This window comes from Schistocerca piceifrons, chromosome 2 (assembly GCF_021461385.2).
Source record: "Schistocerca piceifrons isolate TAMUIC-IGC-003096 chromosome 2, iqSchPice1.1, whole genome shotgun sequence".
NCBI classification, from domain to species: domain Eukaryota; kingdom Metazoa; phylum Arthropoda; class Insecta; order Orthoptera; family Acrididae; genus Schistocerca; species Schistocerca piceifrons.
In genome coordinates, this window is record NC_060139.1 from 212561553 (window position 1) to 212585213 (window position 23661).

Genomic DNA, 23661 nt, shown 5'->3' on the forward strand with positions numbered 1-23661 from the left:
CGCCATCATCAGGTGAACTGACGGAGTGAGCTCCTGTGAACGTGCCGGCACGGAGATCCGTACGCTATGGCTGCTCAGAGGGAACTGGGTTCGGTCGCGGCGGCGGCCGATTTAAATACCCTCTGCCCGCGGCGCGCTCCCTCCGCCGTCCGCGCCCCGCACCACGGTCGGGCGGTGGAACAGATAGCGACGGCGTCTGAGATGACGTCGGTGTGATGGCTCTGTCCGCCGTGGCCGTCACAACTATACGTTTTCTCGATTTACTCTTGATTAACCCGATCGCTGGCTCCCAAGCCTTGCTTATAGCCACAGTCACGGTTTAGGAGGTCGTCATTAGTGCGAATTTCGATGGCCTCTCTAACAACGCTGTCCCAGTATCTCGATGTCTGTACCAGAATCCTCGTGCGGTCATACTCCATGGCGTGATTTTCCGAAAAACAATGTTCAGCGACCGCCGACTTGCTCGGATACATCAGTCGAGTGTGCCTCTGGTGTTCACGGCATCGATCCTCGACGGTACGCATCGTCTGACCAATATACGACTTGCCACATTGACACGGAATCTGGTACACTCCGGCCTTCCTCAAACCCAGGTCATCTTTGGCGCTCCCCACCAGTGCACGAGTTTTATTTGGAGGACAAAACACAGTTCCGACCCGGTGTTTCTTCAGAATGCGGGCGATTTTCCCCGAGAGTGCGCCTGTGTATGGAATAAATGCAGTGCCTACCTCCTCCCTCGTGACTTCATCCATCTCAACAGGTTGTGCTGCAGTGGTTGCGCGGAGAGCACGTTGAATCTGCCACTCTGAGTACCCATTTTTTCGAAATACAGTTCTCAGATGTTCCAATTCCTGGGGTAGACTCTCTGCGTCAGAGATAGTGCGCGCCCTATGCACTAGAGTTTGATCGCCGAAATATTGTACCCGTTGGACACTATAGACCGGCAGCATACCCGTGGATATTTTGATTATCAAATACGCCGGGAGAAACTCAAGAATCACAAGTTTATCACTGTTCTCATTTCTGCTACTTCTCATTACATTCATCTTTCTTCTACATCTACGTCTGCATCCATACTCCGCAAGCCAACTGACGGTGTTTGGCGGAGGGTACCTTGAGTACCTCTATCGGTTCTCCCTTCTATTCCAGTCTCGTATTATTCGTGGAAAGAAAGATTGTCGGTATGCCTCTGTGTGGGCTCTAATCTCTCTGATTTTATCCTCACGGCCTCTTCGCGAGATATACGTAGGAGGGAGCAATATACTGCTTGTCTCCTCGGTGAAGGTATGATCTCGAAACTTCAACAAAAGCACGTACCGAGCTACTGAGCGTCTCTCTTACAGAGTTTATCATCTCCGTATCGGTTTCGCGATACTAAATGATCCTGTAACGAAGCGCACTGCTCTCCGTTGGATCTTCTTCTTCTCTCTCTCTCTCTCTCTCTCTCTCTCTCTCTCTCTCTCTCTCTCTCTTTTTCTATCAACCCTATTTGATACGGATCCCACACTAGTGAGCAGTATTCAAGCAGTGGGCGAACAAGTGTACTGTAACCTACTTCTTTTGTTTTCGGGCTGCATTTCCTTAGGATTCTTCCAATGAATCTGTCTGGCATCTGCTTTACCGACGATTAATTTTATATGGTCATTCCATTTTAAATCACTCCTAATGCCTACTCCCAGATAATTTATGGAATTAACTGCTTCCAGTTGCTGACCTGCCATATTGTAGCTAAATGATAAAGGATCTTTCTTTCTCTGTATTCGCAGCACATTACACTTGTCTACATTGAGATTCAATTGCCATTTCCTGCGCCATGCGTCAGTTCGTTGCTGATCCTCCTGCATTTCAGTACAATTTTCTTCGATTTACTCTTAATCCATATTCTGTATTCATTACACATTAGACGAATACAATAAAATCCTAAAATCTCGGATGTGCTCCACACCAAACTTCTGATCCTTCGGGGTATTAAAACAAAGACACGCATAACTGCAATCCACCGTGGCCCATCTTGCGTCCTCGGGTGAATAATGTCTGTGATGATTAACAATGTCGGCCAACGCACGCCATGGACTGTATTGGTTTACCTGTTTCAGCTGGGCTTCTTCACGTACTACTCGGTGGCGATGGGCGAAGTCAACCCGTCCGGGCCGGTGCCCATCGACAGCGTGTTCATCTACCGGCCTGACAAGAGGCTCGAGGTCTGGCGGTTCCTGTTCTACATGGTGCTGCACGCCGGGTGAGTCTCGTACAAAGGTCTGCTTACACTTCCTCTGTCCAGTCGAGTGCCGGGGTACGGTGAACAGCAACAGCGCCACGCTTAGGGAATCCAGCCACAAATTGGGCGACTTGAGGAAGAAGATGGTTTTTAGTAGTTTGAAGCGGTCCGCCGCGGATTCCTCTACAGTGCCAGCCTCTTCACCTCAGAGTAGCACTTGCAACTTTCTTCTGCAGTTATTCGTCGGATATATTGCAATCTCTGCCTTCTCCCACCGTTATGATCCTCTACAGCTCCAAGTATCATGGAAGTTATTCTTTGATGTCTTAACACACGTACTGTTTCTTCTTCTTCTTCTTCTTCTTCTTCTTTCTTCTTCTCCTCGTCCTCCGTGTTTTCCACATGTTCCTGTACTCGCCGATTCTGGAGAGAACGTCCTCATTTCTGATCAGTCTACCTAACTTCTATAGCATCACATCTCAAATACTTAGACTATTTCCTTTTCAGTGTTCCCGCAGTTAACGATTTAATACTATTGTTGTGCTCCACACGCACATGCTCAGAAATTTCCTACCTCAAATTAAATCCAGTGTTAGATACCATTAGACTTCTTTCGTCAAGGAATGACCACTTTGCTCTTTATGTCATCCTTGCGTGTCTTATTTTGCTTCCAAGGTAGCATAATTTTTTGTGCTTTCCAATTTTTAATGTTAAGTTTATCGCTAATCTCATTTCTGGTGCTCCTCATTTCCTGTTTCTACCGCTTACTCTCTATAAATAGTGTGCGCCCATTAGATTGCCATTTCCATTCAGCAGGTCTTGCAATCCTACCTCACTCTCATCGGAGATGGCAATGTACAAAACAGTACACAATCACCAGATTGTGCCACAGTGTCTGGCTGAACTTCTCCGCTGTGTTGCGGTGATTATCTTGAGATGTAGTAGAGTTAACGTTTGGTGGCTGAGTTAACTGACATGTTGAGCAAAGAAATCCGCGGAAACAACTTGATGGAAGTTGTTCGGCGATCCCTTTATTCTATTTATTTTTATTCCATTGAGTTTCTTGGTCATGGGTAGAACACATACTGCTAATCACTTCTTAGCCTCAGCGTGTAGCTTATTCACATGGCCATTTCATACATCTATTACGTGTTAAACGTATAGAGAAAATAAGTTCATGCACAGAGCAGTCTAGGTCATGTGTTTTTGTTGCAATGATCGCGTTCGGCCCAATTATATCTTTTGCTATGCAAACTTTTGACAACGCGTACCAACTGATCTCTGCTCAAGCTACCATTCTCTCCATATTTTATATCTCAAGATCATCTTATTTGATCGCAACGGGTCATTGCATTAAAATGACGAATACTTGATGCCTCATCATGTGGACCGATCTTTTCTTTTCTCGGTTTAGTACGCTCTCATTAGTATCCATCCATCAAATCTTTAATACTCAGCACGTTTCAGAAGCTTCCATTCTCTTCTTGTCTGAGGTATTTTAATGTTTCTCTTGATGGCACCATTCTCCGAAATAGTTGTCGCTTGGAGATAAAGATGGGTGACTGTTTTATCGCCGGAATATTTTATCAATTCATCCAGTAGAGCTGTATGTCTTCAAGTACAGCTGCAGTGTCTTTTCCCTTGCCTTCAGCCGTTGGCAATACCAGCATGGCAAGGACACGTTGACTAATGTAGCAACTCCAGGTCAGCCAGTCATCCGGACTTGAAACTACTGAAATGGCTGCTTTCTTACTCTGGCCTGTACATAGACCTCTCTCCAATGTGGTTGCACCTACGGTACTGCTGTCTGTATCGTTGGCGCTCACAAACCACCCATCCTCGAAAGGGCCATGCTTAGCGAGAAAGTGGTGGTAGTGGTGCGTATGCAAGCAGAAGCTTGTAAACAGGCACAAAAAGCTAAGATACTTCTCACAGTCATTAAATTCGTGACCAACACGGAGACTGAAAGTCAAAATATTGGGTTTGAGTAACTACTGCATTACTTTCGAATGTAAAGTTTAATTGCTGCAGCTCCAAGACGATGAATTTCCTATCAGATCTTTAAAAATTTTGCTCGATTGAACATCCGTTACCCTAAATATCAACAGGTTTCTTTTTCCTTCACCGTTATTTTACGGTAACCATTACTCGTACATATTTTTTTGTATTTTCTTTTCCTTAGAACGCAATGACTTCAATTTCCTCAGTTTTAGTCTGTGGCGATAGTACTGAACTTGTGAACAGATCACGACTGATCCAAAGCTCCGCGTATACCTAACCAGAATCACCACCCATTTTGTGGCACAAAGGTAAACTATAAGAAATGACATCGCAATTCATCAGTGGGGCTCTCGCTTTACTGGCGACACCCTTTACTTCCTTTCGCTTACCACAGGCTGCCCATCGGTCTAAAGACATGTATACAAGTTCTTTCGTGTGAAAACAAATGCTTCTGCAATTTAGTGGAAACAGTTTCTTGCACTTGTTGCAAGTACAGGGTGACACAGAATAACGGGAATGTTCAAATGAGTAGTGGCAGTCATGGGCAGGTGGCAGCACTGCGGGTTCGTGACAGAGTAAACAGTCCGCCATTTCAGTATCATGGATCAGTGGTACAGGCAACGGTGTGCGTTAGCCAAAAATTTTTTTTATAAAAACAATGATAGTTTCGTAGCGGCGCAGAGGGAGTTTCGATGTTTTTTATAATTTAGACGTCATGATGCCGTTCCGTCGAAACACGTAATAATATGTTGGATTAATAACTTTGAAGGGACTGGATCTGCCTTCAAGAAACCAACAGAGCGACCAAGAAGTGTGCGTTCTCCTGCCAACGTTGATGTTGCACGCGAGTCTGTCTTACGGATCCCACGGCGTTCACTTCGTAAGCAAGCAGCATTGGTTGGGATGTCCCGGGAGTGTGTTCGCAGAAATCATCTTGATTTAAAATTTCATCCGTACAAACTACAGATGGTGCAACAGTTGGACAAAGATTACCGGTTACGAATGAAAAGGAAATGATCGTATGGCATTTATTGGCCGGGATATCCCCTTCGGGGTTGGGCCGCCATAGAATTTCTAAACAAGCTGTTGATGTCAGATGAGGTACATTTTCATCTCACAGGTTATGTGAATAAACAGAACTACTGTTACTGGACAAACACAAATCCTAATGACGTTCTTGAGCGCACTTTACACGCTAGTAATGTGACAGTTTGATGTGGTGTTTTATCACATGGGATTATCGAACCGTATTTTTTCGCAAATGAACAGGGAAACACAATAACTCTCAGTGCCTATCGTTACGTGGAGACGTTACGAACTTTCGTTACACCTGCATTGAACAACTTTCCAAATGTTCAAGAAGCCTGGTTTCAAGAAGCCTGGTTTCAAGAGGACGGAGCGACAGCACATACTGCACGGCAATCAATGGCATATGTGCGAGAATTGTTTGGGAACCTTGTGATCTCACGATTCGATAACATTCCCTGGCCCCCCTAGATTGCCAGATTCATCCGTTTTTTTTCCTCTCCCTGTGGGGCTACCTCAAGAGCAAAGTCGAGACGACTCGACCAAGAACCCTGCATGAGTTAAAGCAGAGAATTCGGGATGCAATTCACAGTACCCCACCTGAGATGTTGCAGCAGTCAATGAGGAATCCCAAAAGCAGATTTCACGAATATATTCGTACAGGAGGACGCTATCTAAACGGCGTAAAAAAAAAAGATAAATGCCTCCAATGTTCCGTAAATGGCAAAGTTGTATGGTTTCAAGTACTATGAATGCAATTTCTTTCCTTCATCACTTCTAGTTTTATTGGAATGTGGAAATGTTCCCGTTTTCCTGTGTCACCCGGTGCTTGTCGTATTTGAGTTGTTGGGACTTTGTCTCAAGCTTTTGGAAGCTTTGTCTGCGGTAGCGGTATGAAGGTCTGTGCCAAACATGAGAATGGCACAAAGACGGATGGACTGAAACAAATGTACCAGGGGAACGCTTAAACAAATGTAACCGGCTGTCCGATTTTATTTCATTCCGAAGTGTTTCTTGGTAACTTAAATACGTGCGTATCTGTTTCTCCACTCAAATGTTTTTCTTACTTTTGCTTTTGTAACGAGTTTTCCATAATAATAATAATAATAATAATAATAATAATAGCGGCTTTTTTAACCACGACAGTGTAAATTTCCACTTGTTGCCCGGCTACACTACCAACCCGGCTCTGGTAGGAACATTTCTCCAAGTATTTGCAGCAAATTCCAGAAACTAACTTGCCGAGCGACTTGCAGAAGTAAACTTGGACAACCTTTTTTCCTATTGTAAACACCTTTGCAAGCGCTTGTAAAAGTTAAGGAATTTAATTGCTAGTGGACACACGCCTTCAGAAAGCGAGTTGACTAGAGTTCCCTGTAAGAACAGGTTGTTTCCGAGAAGAAATCTTGGCCCGCCGCCGTGTGAAGCTGCTGGCTCATGAAGAGCTTCGATATTCCTCGGTGGTGCGGCCGCAGCAGATTTCCCAGTTTGGGGAGGATCGCACTTCCTGCGCCCTGTCCCTGAGCTGCCCTTCCCGGTAAGCCCAGAAATAGGACCCCAGTCCCTCGCACAGACCGGGGGAGGCTGCGCGACTGTCACCAAACAAACAATGCCATTCCTTCCCTCTCTTCCTTCCTTCCTTCCTTCCTCCCGATGCTGTCGAACTCAAGGAACGGCGCTGTTGGTTGACACCGGGGTTCGGTTCTGGCACATCTGTTTCCAAATTTCACAGTTAACTTTTCGAGAGTGACGCAGCATTATAACTATAGTAAAACAGTTTTTTATTGTCAGTCTAGATTGCTTCACATAGCATGTAACATTTGATAACTCGGACGTATGTAACAGATACAAGCAGATCTAAGAATGGGTCATCGTGAAACGAAAAGTCATTAAAAAAAAAGTAAAAAAAAAAATCGAGACGAACAATAAGTAAAGTTTTACAATCAGTGAAGACAGGTTTTCTCCAAGGACATGGTATAAACTTTCGAAAACTGAAGTGTCTCGAAAGTGGCAACATATTCTACGTATTACAAGGTGCGTTTAACACAGGATACGTCACAGTTACTTCAGTGAGGGCGTACCCAGGCGGATGGGCTTCCGTGCTGACCGGAACCATTTCAGCCAGGTGAACACGTAAATTTACAGGCAAACCGTACATATATGCTGTCAACATATCTCTGATAAGATTCGTGAGTCCACAGGAAGTTGAGTAAGGAAAGACGGAAACGACTCGTAGGAACAGCATTTCCCTCAAACATGTGTTGATAAATGCAGTGCTTAGTGAAATACTGATAACGTGTAGATTACGGCATTGTCAACGTTGCGACACTTTTTTACTGTTGTAGTTCTTAAAACAATCGCATGATACGCTTGTACTTTGAGAAGAGAGCGTTTCAAATGCTATATTTCTCTGAGTAACAATTTCTTGTACTACTACTAATACTACTACTACTACTACTACTACTACTTTTAACGTAATAACAATAATATGAAAATCATGTACACTTACTGCTCCATCTTGCTGGAAAATTATCCATGGTTGATATTCTTCTAACTGTGGAGCAATGAACTGTTGCAAAACGTCTAAGTAAATGTAAGAGGTAATGGATTTTTCCACGGAGAAAAACGCTCCAAAAACCTTGTTATGCATGAGGCCGCACCAAACATTCATTTTTTCGCTGTCTCGCTGTAGCTGTACAGTAGCATGTGGAGACTCTGAACCCCATATACGGACATTTTGCCTATTTACCATTCCACTGGCATGAAAGGTGGATTCATCGGTAAAGCATATGCGATTTAAGATCGTTAGCGCCATCAATCCTGTTGAGAATCTCAGTTGCAAATTCAGCACGTGTCAGCAAATAATTCGGTTGCAAGGCCTGTACGATTTGCACTTCGTAAGCATGCAACCTAAGCCTTTCATCAAGAATCTTCACCACACTTGCTTGCGGTATTTGAAGTTCACGTGATGCTTGACGAGTTGATCTAGACGGACTCGGGTGAAACGATTGCCGAACACAATCAACAGCTACATCACTCACACGAGGACTGCCACTTAGAGGACGATCTTCAGCGTTGCCTGTTTCCTTAAACTTTGCACGCCATCGCTTTATAGATTTAACGTCAGGAGGGCTGCATCCATAAGAAGCCCGAAATTTACGCTGAACACTGATGGGCGATTTCGTTTCGTGAAACCAAACCACACATTGCGCTTTCTCCTGCTTCGACACATTTCGCCAGCAACAAACGTGACCTAAGAGACCGCGTCGGTGTTACGGAGTATAGCACCATCTATTGACCACAACTACTAGTTACACTAACCTATGTAATGGCATCAAATGTAACTTATGTCAAACGGTTATTCTGTTATAAATTTTTATAATCAGGGCAAGATTTTGTGATCACCTTGTATTTCTGCTGTAATGAATATAAAATGTTATTAGGTTATAGGCAAGTACATGTATACGTTTATTTGTTTGTCCTCTGTGTGAGATGCTATTGATAATGGACTATGTGCCCGAGTATCGGCCTGCCAAGTAAATATTTTTAGAAATTTGAAATTTGTGGTAAGTTCTGTGGGACCAAACTGCTGAGGTCATCGGTCCCTAAACTTACACGCTACTTAATCTAACTTCAACTACACACACGTCCGAGGGAGAACTCGAACCTCCGACGGGGAGGAGCCGCGCAAACCGTGACAAGACGCCTCAGACCACGCAGCCTAAAGGTTTATTTTTACATGCAGTGCATGGGTACAGCAAGACGTCTTTTAAATAATAATAAATAATAAAGGCCCGGGAAAAGAATATGCCTCCGGTATGTTCTGCCAGTCGCAAAAGGCGACGAAAAGAACAAACCACTAATAGGGCTAACGCCCCTTTTAGTGTGATTAGTTGGTTCAGGACAGAACTAAAGAAGCCTCGGACAAGCGCCGTCATGGTCGGGGACGACGCTTGAACCCTATGCCCGCCCACAATGGTAACGACACTGCTAGCCAACTGGAAAATGATTCAAATCCAAATAGAGGGGTTTTGCACGATATGCTTCCTGCAACCACCCTAGAAGGAAAACAAAGGCAGAGGATGAGATGGTCAGATGAAGTTAATCGACACCTCATGTTCTGTTATTACCAAGCAACAAACCTAGGAACCAACACAACTGGATACAGATCACAAGTATATACAACATTTATTACCAGATACCCAGAATTAAAATTTTTAACAGGACGACGACTAGCTGATCAGATCCGTGTAATAATAAAAAGTAACAGGATACCCCAGTCAGAATTAGAGAACATCAAACAACAAGTACAACAAATACTGGAACAAAATAATGTGCAATTAGAAGAAGAAGAAAATACAGTAATTGACTCAAACATCCCAGAGAAAACAAACAACGACAAAACGTGACTGTTTAATTGATGCGTGTTGTTCTTTGTTTGTTTGCTCTGGGATGTTTGAGTCCATTACTGTATTTTCTTCTTCTGATTGCACATTATTTTGTTCCAGTATTTGTTGTACTTGTTGTTTGATGTTCTCTAATTCTGACTGGGGTATCTGTTATTTTTTATTATTACACGGATCTGATCAGCTAGTCGTTATTCGGTTAAAAATTTTAATTCTGGGTATCTGGTAATAAATGTTGTGTATACTTGTGATCTGTATCCAGTTGTGTTGGTTCCTAGGTTTGTTGCTTGGTAATAACAGAACATGAGGGGTCGATTAACTTCATCTGACCATCTCATCCTCTGTCTTTGTTTTCCTTCTAGGGTGGTTGCAGGAAGCATATCGTGCAAAACACCTCTATTTGGATTTGAATCATTTTCCAGTTGGCTAGCAGTGTCGTTACCATTGTGGGCGGGCATAGGGTTCAAGCGTCGTCCCAGACCATGACAGCGCTTGTCCGAGGCTTCATTAGTTCAGTCCTGAACCAAGTAATCACACTAAAAGGGGGGTTATCCCTATTAGTGGTTTGTTCTTTTCGTCGCCTTTTGCGACTGGCAGAACATACCGGAGGCATATTCTTTTCCCGGGCCTCCACGGGAATTATTATTATTATTAATAATTGAAGTAGAAGTAATAGTTATAATTCAGAAAATTGTTACTCGAAAAAGTGTAGCATTTGAAACCGGTCTGTTCTGAAAGTACATGGGTGTCATGCAGTTGCTGAAAGAACTACAGCAGTAAAAAATTGCCACAGCATTGACAATGTCGTAAACTACACATTCTCAGTATTTCACTAAGCACTGCGTTTATCAACGCATGTTTAAGGGAAATGTTGCTCCTTTGAGTCGTTTCCGTCTTTCCTTACTCAACTTCCTGTGGACTCATGAATCGTGTCAGAGATGGTGTTCACAGCATATATGTACGGTTTTCCTCTAAATTTATGCGTTCACCTGGCTGAAATGGTACCGGTCAGTACGCGAAAGCCCATCCGCGTGGGTACGCCCTCACTCAAGCAACTATGACGTATGCTGTGTTAAACGTACTCTGTAAAGTGTAGATGATTATTATTATTATTATTATTATTATTATTATTATTATTATTATTATTATTATTATTACACTAACACTCAGTCCCCGGGCAGAATAATGCGTAGACTAGCTTTCCACTTTCGAGACACTCCAGTTTGCAAAAGTTTATGCATTTGGAGATAACTCGCCTTCTGGTTGTAAAACTTTTATTCTTCTAGACTGCTTTAATTTTTTTAAAATGACCATTTTCGTCTCACGATGACCTATCCTCAGATCTGCATGTATCTGTTACAAGGGTAATACGCCTAGCTTAGCAAAAGTTACATGCTATGCCGCGGAATAAAATTTTACTCTGCGTAACCAAATCTGAGGATGGTTCATGGTGAACCTAAAAAGATTTTAAAAAAATTAAAGCAATCGAGATGCTTTACTGTCGTTTTAGTGCTATTTTACTCTGTGAAAGTTAGCTGTGAAATTTGGAAATAGATGCTTATAAAAACAGAAACGGCGGCAGGCGGGCGATATCATGTCACCTCCCACCATCCTCGCCTCCCCTCCGGATTCGCAGTTGATTCTGAAGAATATCACCAACAATCCCATTCACATTCTTTTGCCTATGCCCTGCATTTTACAAATTTGTATATAATCCTTTCGTACAACACCAGTGTTCACTACCATAAACAACACAGGAGTTAAAAACCAGTCGTGATAATTACATTTTAATCTGAAAATCGGTCAAAGCGTACCCGGTTTACGGTAAGCTGGAAGAAATGTGTAGTGCGACAGACTCTGCCTAGGTGGACGAGAGCTTGGGAAACGGACGTGGGCCGGTTATCTGGACATCTGGAAAGGCAGGCGGCCCGGGATGTTTGCGCGGCCAGATAAGCGGCTGTGGGTGTGTTCCGCGACGCCCCGTGGCCACACAGGCGAGCCCGGCCGGACCGACCCGTCTCCGGTCAAACAGACGAGTCGGAAGTTTGCGCCGCCCCGCCCCCAATGAATATGGAGGCAGGCGCTCTGCTCGCCCAGGGGCGCGTCGCGGCCCGTCCCACACGAGACACGGCGCTGGCGCCAGGCCCCCGTTCGCATCGTCCGAAGTCGCCGCTTCTCGATGCTCCGAGCGGTCTGTAGAGCGGTGAGGTTTCGCTTCGGGAGTGCTCAGTTCGTAGAAGACCCGTCGTGCAGCGGCAGGTGTCTCGTCGAATAATGATGCGCCGCAAACGAGGAGAACTCGGCAAGTGCCATAACCCGATTTTCCAGAAACTTGCCTCAGTGGAAAAGCGGTCAAAATAAACGAACACGTGTCTCGCTTTATCCGTTTCTGGTGCGGGTCAAAAGTTTGCGAGGCACTTTGTGTGCATTTACCTTGCAATGGCCTCAGAGGAAATTGTGCGTCTATTGTTAGCTATGTGGCTTCTTAATTTTGCGCCCTGTGTTTGAAACGAATTATTACTTTTTTGTTTTCATATCTCTACCTATGTCTGTAGAAGATAACTACAGGAATGTTTTCCAGCCTGTATTGATATAAACGTTGTCCTTTTTCGTCTAATTTTATTTTTATTTATTTATTTATTGCCAAATTATAGACCTGTTACCTGATGTTTAAAACAGATCGTACATCTTACAATTTTCGTTTTTCATCTTCTTGCAGTTTTCTTTTCTTTTATGTATAACATTTACAAAGAATGATATTTTTCAAAATAACGATAATTTAAGGCTGAAATATAAATAAAATTTTGTTTTTTAAGAATAATATAAAAAGATGATAGGATACAGGAGAGATTTGTTAGTACTATCACAGAATGTGACTGACGGTGAATACCTCGAAATGGTTTCTTCGAGCCGTTGACCGCCAGTCGCACACACGCACGCACAAATGGTTATTAGTAGAAAAATAATATTGCTTATCCTATTTATTACTAAGCCTATGTATTAACTGCTTTAGGTGCCCATTCATGTACAGCATTTGGTGATTTCTTGGCTAGATCGCCAGCTTTAGATTCAAAAATGCCGAATGAAACGCATTTGGCTGTCAAGAGAGCAGCGTGTGAAACCTTCAGTGATTACCGTACTAGAATATTGACGAAAGTTCCTTCACGAAACGCAGAGAAACTCTGCTTGGTTGTATGCGTGCAGTCAAATGAAATGCTTAACTGTTTCCAAATGTTTTTTTACAAAGGAAAACCAAAGAATATTGCCCCACCATAATTCTCGTTCTGCTGAAAAGGTAAATGAAATAAATATCATTGCCAGTGGACCTTTTGTACTCTCTAATTTTCCGAGAAAATAAATGCGTTTGCATCTCTCGGAACTCACCAACTGACGGGAGTATTAAAGATGTCAGTTACAATTTAGTTTGTAATAAAGAGTTCAGATAAGGAAATGTCATGATTAGGAATAAAATATTTTCAACATTTAGCTAAGATGACTATTGCAGTGAACTGAATTACAAGCACATCGTAACGTAAAGGACACAATTGCAAGTAAAAAGACACGAACTAAATGAGTAGTCTATATCAGTGGTCACCACATCCAGCGATCAACTAGCAGCTACCCAAAACAAAGTAAGTGAAAACATACGAAATCTGTGCAGAATATTTTTCTATTTCCTTCTCGAGTTTTTCGTTTTTCCCTGCGCAAGACCACCAATTTTCATAACCAGTTGTAGACACTATGTACTTCTATTTTATATATATTGTAATTTAGAGTCCCTTGCGCGGTTTTTGTGTATGTATTCTGGCTAATGTCAGGAGTTACTATAGGGATTTCAATACGGTTTTCACAGATCTCCAGTTTCAAGAGGAAGGTTTGTGTGTGTAATTTATTACCGCTACGCCAAACAAGCCGTCCGGTAGTAAATATTTTTTGCTACCCGCGCGAAGCTACCTAGCAGCGATCCTAGCTCTCCAAAATTAGGTGGGAGAAACGTTATAAATGCTGAGTAACACCACTATTAAACTTCATTCTATGTGTAGCTAACGCTGTCTTTCGTGCGTGTACTAAAAAAGTAATTATGTTACGACTTTGGTACAAAATACATTTCACTGGATAATTTTGGTAAGTAAATGGGGATTCGTAGCAAACTTGTAGCCAAAAAGTATGATTATATCATATTTCCTAAATAGTACCCAATACCAAAATAAAAAGAAATTGCCCTGCTATTGGTATCATACGTCAGTTTCACTGGTACATTGAAAGCATAATGGAGTCCTTACATAAATCTTGGCGACTGGCAGCCCTCCTCGTAGCTTCATTGCGTAATATGCATGCTGTAGTATACAGAGAAGTTGCAGCATTAGAAAATTGTAGCGAAATGCAGGAAGATCTGCAGCAGATAGGCACTTCGTGCAGGGAGTGGCAACTGACCCTTGACATAGACAAATGTAATGTATTGCGAATACATAGAAAGAAGGATCCTTTATTGTATGATTATATGATAGCGGAACAAACGCTGGTAGCAGTTACTTCTGTAAAATATCTGGGAGTATGCGTACGGAACGATTTGAAGTGGAATGATCATATAAAATTAATTGTTGGTAAGGCGGGTGCCAGGTTGAGATTCATTGGGCGAGTCCTTAGAAAATGTAGTCCATCAACAAAGGAGGTGGCTTACAAACACTCGTTCGACCTATACTTGAGTATTGCTCACCAGTGTGGGATCCGTACCAGGTCGGGTTGACAGAGGAGATAGAGAAGATCCAAAGAAGAGCGGCGCTTTTCGTCACAGGGTTATTTGGTAAGCATGATAGCGTTACGGAGATGTTTAACAAACTCAAGTGACAGACTCGGCAAGAGAAGTGCCCTGCATCGCGTTGTAGCTTGCTGTCCAGGTTTCGAGAGGGTGCGTTTCTGGATGAGGTATCGAATATATTGCTTCCCCCTACCTATACCTCCCGAGGAGATCACGAATGTAAAATTAGAGAGATTCGAGCGCGCACGGAGGCTTTCAGACAGTCGTTCTTCCCGCGAACCATACGCGACTGGAACAGGAAAGGGAGGTAATGACAGTGGCACGTAAAGTGCCCTCCGCCACACACCGTTGGGTGACTTGCGGAGTATAAATGTAGATATAGAATATTAGATGCACTGGTAGTTAATGTCTAAAACAGGTGTAGCAAAAGTTTTTGCTCAAGACTCGCATATGATCCGACCCTATTATTAATTTTTAACCTACCTAAAGTAGTATGTTGTAAGCCCCCAATAGTCCAGCTACAGTGTGTAGCAACAGCGACATTGTCAGCTTTGTGTATTAGTTTTATTTAATTGAAGCTGGTTTCGGGGATACAATAGACCATCTTCAGGGCCCTCTGCAGCATAGGACGATAACGCTTTTTCAGCGGGCATACCACCGTATCTCTAATAAAATGAGCACAAACCACCGGCATCAGCTGAACTTTTCATTCATAATGCCTCTGGTTGCAGTATAAACGAAAAGTTCCACGTACGACGGCGGTTTCTGCTACACTGTATCAGAGATACAGTGATTATGCCCGCCGAAAGCGTCATTGCCTTGTGTTTCAAAGGTGCCTGAAGATGGCGGATTGTATCTCCGAAACCGTTTGCAATTAAATACAACTAATACAGACAGCTGATGATGTTGTTTGTGCTTCAAGATAAATAAAACAACTGCTGTCCCATTATCCATTAGAAGATGGTTTTTTTTTGCCCGTCAGTCTACTGACTGGTTTGATGCGGCCCGCCACGAATTCCTTTCCTGTGCTAACCTCTTCATCTCAGAGTAGCACTTGCAACCTACGTCCTCAATTATTTGCTTGACGTATTCCAATAGCTGTCTTCCTCTACAGTATTTGCCCTCTTCATGATGGATGTACGGAAATTATAGCACGGACGCGGATCGTTAAAAGTCGGCACTATTCGGAATACACCGTGTCGACTGTGGTCTGTTTCAAATTTTTACCAACCTCAGCGATCTAAAGGCAATGATACCATTGTTGCGTGGTGATTTGTTGTTTGTTACGCTGTGTGTCCGAATTATTTTGGTGTATAATAGTATTTGTACTTCTATTTAAATTCACTGCTGAATATGAGACACCATCACAAAAGTTCGATAAATCTTTCTAATGCCAGTTTTCTTCTGCTTACTGCATTACAACAGCCTTAATTAATTCAGTCTTGCTTGCTACATAGAAGTACCGTATTAGAAGGTGACCGTAGTGCGAACTGGCGAATCTACGTTACTTCCTTGGCAAAATTCGTACTCCAGTAGCTTATCGGTACGAGTCGCGCACGCCCGTGAGTTGTAAGTAGTTCTCTGTAAGTACTTTTGTCTGTTACTGGGCAGAAAAACCATATTCTTAAGAAGGTCTTAACGATAGTTTGCGTTTTGGATTAGGCTGATATTTTCTAGATACGACATTGTAAAATCCGGCTGAGAACAGCGGGTCGCGTGAATACTTGACCACGGTCGCATGCGGCCCGAGGGCCACAGTCTGACGATTACTGGTCTAAAATGTCTTCATTAAAAGAGACGCAGGCGTTAAATTTTCGCGCTGTAATTGCGCGCAGACGGCAGCGCTGCAAAGCAAAGGCCGGCTCAACTCAGCTCTCTGTGGGCGGGCCGGTTGACAACTCGCAGGCTCTTTCCGGGCTATTTTCTTACATAATTTATTCTTTGTTTTACTTTCATTTCGTTCTTGGGATTTGATTGCAATATCTAACGTTATTTTAGTTTCATTTGCATTGTCCATGATATGTTTGTAGGAGTAATTTCACTACATAAAGGAAAACACTTAAGTGGAATTTATACTTTGAACGACCACCTTTATTGTACCGCACAAACACCATTGATACATGCGTTAACGCGGGAAACGAACACTCCTCGTCTCCTCCAAAGAACCCCACTCGTAAAGAGAATCTCTCAGTGTCTTGTCGACTATCGACTTGTCACTCCCACATGTTCTTCTGTTTAGTGTCTTAGCAGCTAATTTCTAAATCTAAATAAAAGTTTTCTTTTCCAGGAAGTTCGTGCAGTGTATGTAGTGATTGTTTCTTAATCTAGTTCGCGATTGATTGCTATATTACATCTGGCAGTATATATATATATATAAAAAATGCCGCCCCCCCCACTACGTTGTTCTGTCTGTCCGCAAAGGCAAAATTTCAGGAACTATTGTAAGACTTTCGGTACGGTTTTCAGTACTATGTGACTCATTTACGAGGGAAGTTGGTATATATAATTTACCATCACTGTGACTGTCAAGTTATCCGGCTGTAGCTTCTTGGTGATAGCTGTGCGAAGTCAGGATGGGTTGCAAGTACAGGGTTATTACAAATGATTGAAGCGATTTCACAGCTCTACAATAACTTTATTATTTGAGATATTTTCACAATGCTTTGCACACACATTCAAAAACTCAGTTTTTTTAGGCATTCACAAATGTTCGATATGTGCCCCTTTAGTGATTCGGCAGACATCAAGCCGATAATAAAGTTCCTCCCACATTCGGCGCAGCATGTCCCCATCAATGAGTTCGAAAGCATCATTGATGCGAGCTCGCAGTTCTGGCACATTTCTTGGTAGAGGAGGTTTAAACACTAAATCTTTCACATAACCCCACAAAAAGAAATCGCATGGGGTTACGTCGGGAGAGCGTGGAGGCCATGACATGAATTGCTGATCATGATCACCACGACCGATCCATCGGTTTTCCAATCTCCTGTTTAAGAAATGCCGAACATCATGATGGAAGTGCGGTGGAGCACCATCCTGTTGAAAGATGAAGTCGGCGCTGTCGGTCTCCAGTTGTGGCATGCGCCAATTTTCCAGCATGGCCAGATACACGTGTCCTGTAACGTTTTTTTCACAGAAGAAAAAGGGGCCGTAAACTTTAAACCGTGAGGCATCCAGAAGCTTTAAAATGCGCATACCATCGCCGAATGGAGTTAACAGTTGGTGGATCTTTGTTGAACTTCGTCCTGAAGTGTCGTTGCACCGTTATGACTGACTGATGCGAGTGCATTTCAAGCACGACATACGCTTTCTCGGCTCCTGTCGCCATTTTGTCTCACTGCGCTCTCGAGCGCTCTGGCGGCAGAAACCTGAAGTGCAGCTTCAGCCGAACAAAACTTTGAGTTTTTCTACGTATCTGTAGTGTGTCGTGACCATATGTCAATGAATGGAGCTACAGTGAATTTATGAAATCGCTTCAATCATTTGTAATAGCCCTGTATTATTTAAATGCCACACTTGGAAAAGGCTTAACTGTATGAAAGTTTGTGGCTTACTGGTCATAAGTCCTATTATTCTTATTGTTTTTAACTACACTTATCACCTAATTTTGTTAGGGATGTTCAGTGGTCTTGTCAAAATTTAGTAATAATCCTTTCAGATATTTTAATAACTGATTTTTCAGAAAGGGGACTGGTTCTATATTTTATTCCTCTTCTTTTATGGATGTGAAAAGGACATTTTGACTACTTTCTGATAAATGTACTGAGACCCAAAATAAAGCAATATGTTTAACCATGTCTGGTTGCTTCAAATTACATATGACTATCTTCTGATTACGTTTTTATAGGTCTTCACTGTGTGTCTTGAAAACTATTCATAATGGACTGATATAATATGTTTACGTTATGATTGTAGAGAAATTTGTGTTCCTGGTGTCAATGGGCAGTGCTTTGAGTCAGGATAATAATGCAGCTGGAATGAATTTGCTTCATTCGTAGTTGGTTGGGGAAGGAATATACTTTTTAATAAGGAGTCTAAACCTTTTTCGCATTTACTGACAGAGCGAGTGTTAAAGATGAATGGCACATTAAGTGCCATCAAAAGAAACGCACAAACTTTAAGTGCTCTCATCTTCATCTTCACTGTGCCTGTCAATTTAAAGAATCGCCATTCATTGTAGTAGTATTTGTGGAGTTAAGCCATAGAATCTTGCACCAAAGCTGAACGTGCTTTATTGATGTACAAGAGAGGGGGCTAAATTTCTTATGAAGCTTGTTCTTTGTTTCAGCACCTAAGAAAAGAGTATTTTGTATCTTTCCAAATTAGCTTTGCTAGTTCTATTTTGCCTTATTATTTGTTACTCCAAATGAGATTACTGGTTTCCTTTGACTGTTATGTTGTTGTGAACAAAACAATGATGGTCATTTACTCATTTGTTTATTGTAAAACACTGAAATAAAAATCTTACTTTTGTTTATTGTTTCAGATGGCTGCACTTAATATTTAACCTCCTCGTGCAAGTTCTTGTCGGCCTGCCATTAGAGATGGTTCATGGATCCTTGAGGATAGGGGCAGTATACATGGCAGGTGTTCTAGCAGGTCAGTTGCAGTGCCTAAAGATATTGTATTAAAATTACTAGAGACATTAAGCACTTTTCAATATTAGTAATATAGTAATAGTAGTAATTATGTTATTTTCAATTAACTGAGTCATTATTAAAAGTAAAATGTAGAATAGATCTTACTTGTACATAGTGTTTCTGGGGTGGGGGAAGGGTTTGGGGGGGGGGGGGGGTATAAAAATAATACATACAGGGTCATCAGAAACAAAGTGCTTGTTGTGGTAGAGGGCCAGCACTAAAACATGTCTGTGATTCTCACCACCCACCTGGCCTCAATTTACGTTAATTCCTTCCATCTCAGCATTTATTCATAGTAAATACTCCTTTTTTCACTACATTTTAGTTTTCTACATCTTTCGTATATTTATTGCCATCCTCCCCCCTTCCCCCTCTGTTACATACAATGCACTTAGCATTTCATGGGTATTAACTCGTGCATGATGTTTTAGTAGTAATCTGTCTTGCATATCATACTGTCTTCCACCTTTAAGCTGTCAGGTTTTCAAATCTCGTCCAGTGCAGCCTCCAACAATCAGTCTTTCCTTCTCATCCCGTCCGGTAAGTTTCTCCTGATGTGGGATTCTGGGTGACTGTGCCCCTTTCCCTAAACCACTCCAATGCTTTTCCTTCACCCCTCCTCCTTCCCCTTCAACTCTTCTGGGATTGTTGTACACATAATGACATTGTAGATTATGGATAGACCAGCAGCAATACAAAGCAAAGAATTGTTACAGGATACTGTACTTAAAAATGAATTATTTTTAACTCTTCTGTCTCTGGAAGCTAAAGACAGGAATCTGTAAAAGGTATACTATGCAAAAGAAGTAACCCCATATTTTAAATAAAACACAAGAGTAAATGAAATGCATATATAAATAAAATGCAAACAGTAACTTGTAAGCAAAATTTGCATTGTTGTGGAATGATGACTAGAGAATGTGGTGTAGAATTGTGAAAAATGTTAAATCAAAGAATGCAAAATTGAAGTTCCACTGTATATCCCTATTATGCATACATTTATATACTATATATAGCGTATTTCCATCCAAATGTTTATTAGAGTACTTTCATTAGAATGTGTGTGTGTGTGTGTGTGTGTGTGTGTGTGTGTGTGTGTGTGTGTGTGTGTGTGTGTGTTTGTTTTTTAGCAGTCTCTTTGTTGTACCTCTATGTGACTCAGCCTCTCCTCTATATGGTGAACAATTGAATTTTTATTTATGCAGATTTATCCTTTGTTCATGCTACTAGTTTCGGTCCTGCAACCCCATTTCAAAGTAACGATTCCGTAGTTTGCCTACAAGCACTGGGTGATAAGAGTGTAGCCTGGTGGCTTGGCTTGTGCCAGGAGTGCTCACTTGAAAATGGGACTACAGCATGGAAATTAGTACCGAGAATGAAAGATACATAGGTAGATAGATGATATAAAAAACAGTGGAACATTGGAACTGTAGAACATCTATTTCCAAAACAAATAATTCCATATCACTTCGATTTCCCCTATATTTAGCTTCATTTAACTTAAATTGTGATGTAAAGCAAAGGAGCTACATTACCCTCACTAGGTAACTATGCATAGTTAAGGAGAATGATGTTACTTACCTCTTCATGCTCCATATTGCTTCGCCCTCAGTTCAGACATGTTACTTGATATGCAAAACAGTAATCAGGGATATTACTTCCTCATTTGTTGCCTAGTACGAAGTCCTTTGTTTAATACAAGCATTAAGCTTCGATAATATTTTTAGATTTAAGCAATATTTTCCCAGTGTTCTCATTTGTCATTTATTGTCCTTCAGGTTCACTAGGCACATCAGTATTCGACCCTGATGTGTACCTTGTGGGAGCATCAGGCGGTGTATATGCACTGTTAGCAGCTCATCTTGCCAATGTCCTCCTGGTAATAACACTTGCCATACAAAATATATTTTTGGAAATACTTAAATATTCATGTACTTGTAAAGTGATAGACCAAATGTAACTAATTTCAGTTGTCTGTAGCAACACATTTTCCAATCATTGCACCAATTTTGTTAACAATGTTGCCAACTGTTTTTTATGTTACTAATAGTTTTTCTTTTTTTACATTTTTTCAGAACTACAATAACATGGAGTTCGGAATTGTTAGATTAATTGGAATATTTTTTGTTGGTAAGTATTAGATGATATTGTACATGTAATGCACAAATATTGAGGAATGAATTAAGTGCTTTCAGTAGAACAGAATATTAACTTGACCTTACTATTCCTCACCCAAAAAACATCTGAAATATTAGCATATGGATGTGTATCAAGCTGTTAATAATTTCTCTCTCTCTCTCTCTCTCTCTCTCTCTCTCTCTCTCTCTCTCTCTCTCTCTCTCTCTCTGTAATTAATTGTGTATTGTTAAAGTTTAATTCTTCCCTTCAGTATTTTTTGTGTTACCGGGAAAGGTAAGGTGAATGAGGTGCATGTTAACAGTGGGAGAGACTGCAGGTTCTGAAGTCAGTAATCTTGTAAATCTGGAACTTGTCTTTCACTCTGGTGCTTCTTTCATTTAGTTGGAATATATTTCTTCTGCATTTCAGATACTGTGACTTTCAGATTTTAAATATTCTGGAACTTCCTATGGTATCTTAAAGGGTTTCTTACTATGTCCAAGAGAGATTCATATTTGCCTGCTCGCATATAAGTAAAAGTTCTTGATTTTTATATAGAAGATAAGTTTATTGAACTGCCACTCATAATTATTTATGGCTGCCATGGCTATTTGATGAACAACCAGTAATTACATATAAATGGTGATTTCTTTTAATGAAAATGTTCCAAGAACTATGCTCTTCATAGAACTATGTTGTTACTGAGCCAAATATTACATATGCCACTAAATAAAAATACATACCCCACAAAAGATGGGCGAACAAAATTGTAATAAATATTTTTCTCTTGTTTCAGCAAGTGCTGATGTTGGATTTGCTGTTTATGATCGTTACGCTGCTGAAACATTGGCACCACCTGTGTCGTATGTTGCACACTTAACGGGAGCTCTAGCTGGCCTAACAATTGGGCTCTTAGTCCTGAAAAACTTTGAGCAGAAACTCCACGAACAGCTTATGTGGTGGGTGGCGCTCGGTGTGTATGCGGCATGCACGTTGTTCGCCATCCTTTTCAATGTGTTCAATCCTAGTTATCCGTGAGCGGATGTGACACTCCTGCCCTTTAGAAGTCTCAGGAATTACTTTAACAGAAAAGAGTTTGACAGTGACAGCTGTGAAAAAAAAAAAAACTTTGCTTGCGTAGATGTACCGTGTGCATCATTACTGTGGGAATGGACACTTCAAGACTGATATTGAAGCAAATGGCTCATTTGATTTGTTAATAATGTGTTACATTAATGTTTATTCATATTCTGCATCCTAAAAGTGATGTGATTGTATGAGGACAAGAAACCGTTAACTTATTGTTACTTTTTTAATTTCTGATGTTCGGGGACAGTGTTCGTTTTATACATTCTGAGTGAAAGTGATGATTGATGCTAGTCAGAAAAGAGGACTATCAAGAGGGAAAGCAGGAGTAAGGAATGTGAAACTCCATTAATTCTGTTTGATAGTTTGTTTTTGTCTTTATTGATATATCTGGAGCCTTAAATAAAATGACTGATATTCAAAGCAAATGGCTCTTCAGCAGTGATAACTACCTCATAGCTAGACTTAATCTTCAAGTATCTGTTACATTTTGTAGGTAATATATTATTTTCTTTATGTAATTCCATATGCCCAGTGGCAAACTAAATATCTAAGGCTCCAGGTATAACTATGTCTCTCGTGTATTAATTTTTGTTACTTGGAAAAGTGCTGAAAGTAATTTATATTGATGGAATTTTGGAGTTTAATACTCTTAAGGCGAAATAACACTATAATTTATGTATAACAACTTTATTTATACCATTAAAGTGCCCAATGTTAGTGTTACTTGTTGTGTATATTACATAACTAAAACTTGTTACAAACTGATTTTTGACTGCTTTTAATCCATTTCATGTTTCTGTCCAACTGTCTAATATATACTGATTTTATACCAAAGAAAAGTAACATGAACGGATTATTTTTATGTAGGTATCTGTAACTGTGTGATGGCTGTTATGAAACAAAATATAGCACATGTAATACAATCCTACAAGGCAAATACATAAATGTTTTGCAGGAACACTATTGTCCTAATATACGAAATGTTAAGGCGTGAATCACATTGTTATTATGTCAAAATAAGTGAAGTGCAGAGAACTCATATTTGATTGACAGTGAGCTTAGTTAACTACTATTCACTACTTTCTCTTTCCATATTTATGTTGCATGTAAGGTTTCTGTGTTTTGGCACTACTTCTTCCATGTCACTCATAAAAGGGAGGGGAAAGAATCGCAACATAAGTATTCAACCAGTTCGAAGTAAAGTAAATTACCAGTTGCTTTGTAACAGCTCGATTTCTAAGGAGATGGTGGCTTATGTAGCATTTATTATGTAACCTTTAATTTTTGAATGTCTGAATGTAAGCAAAATTTGATTATTGGCACTGGAATATGGAAATAAATCCATCATACTCATCTCTGTGTACTTTGAATTGTGTACTTGACTAAGATTTCAGGCTGGGAGAA

The 23661-nt window shown here is 41.1% G+C and overlaps 1 protein-coding gene across 2 annotated transcripts in view; it reads left to right on the top strand.

Moving 5' to 3' along the window:
• LOC124776228 (protein rhomboid) overlaps window positions 1-22356 on the top strand; it is a 310766-nt gene extending 288410 nt beyond the window's left edge. For both annotated transcript variants that reach the window (XM_047251086.1, XM_047251087.1), the window contains exons 4-8: window positions 2097-2239; window positions 18897-19009; window positions 20829-20929; window positions 21126-21180; window positions 21965-22356. In XM_047251086.1, coding sequence (XP_047107042.1) covers window positions 2097-2239; window positions 18897-19009; window positions 20829-20929; window positions 21126-21180; window positions 21965-22206 — 654 coding nt within the window. In that variant the 3' untranslated portion in view covers window positions 22207-22356. The remainder of the gene's footprint in view (window positions 1-2096; window positions 2240-18896; window positions 19010-20828; window positions 20930-21125; window positions 21181-21964) is intronic.
• The last annotated feature ends 1305 nt before the right edge of the window (window positions 22357-23661 follow it).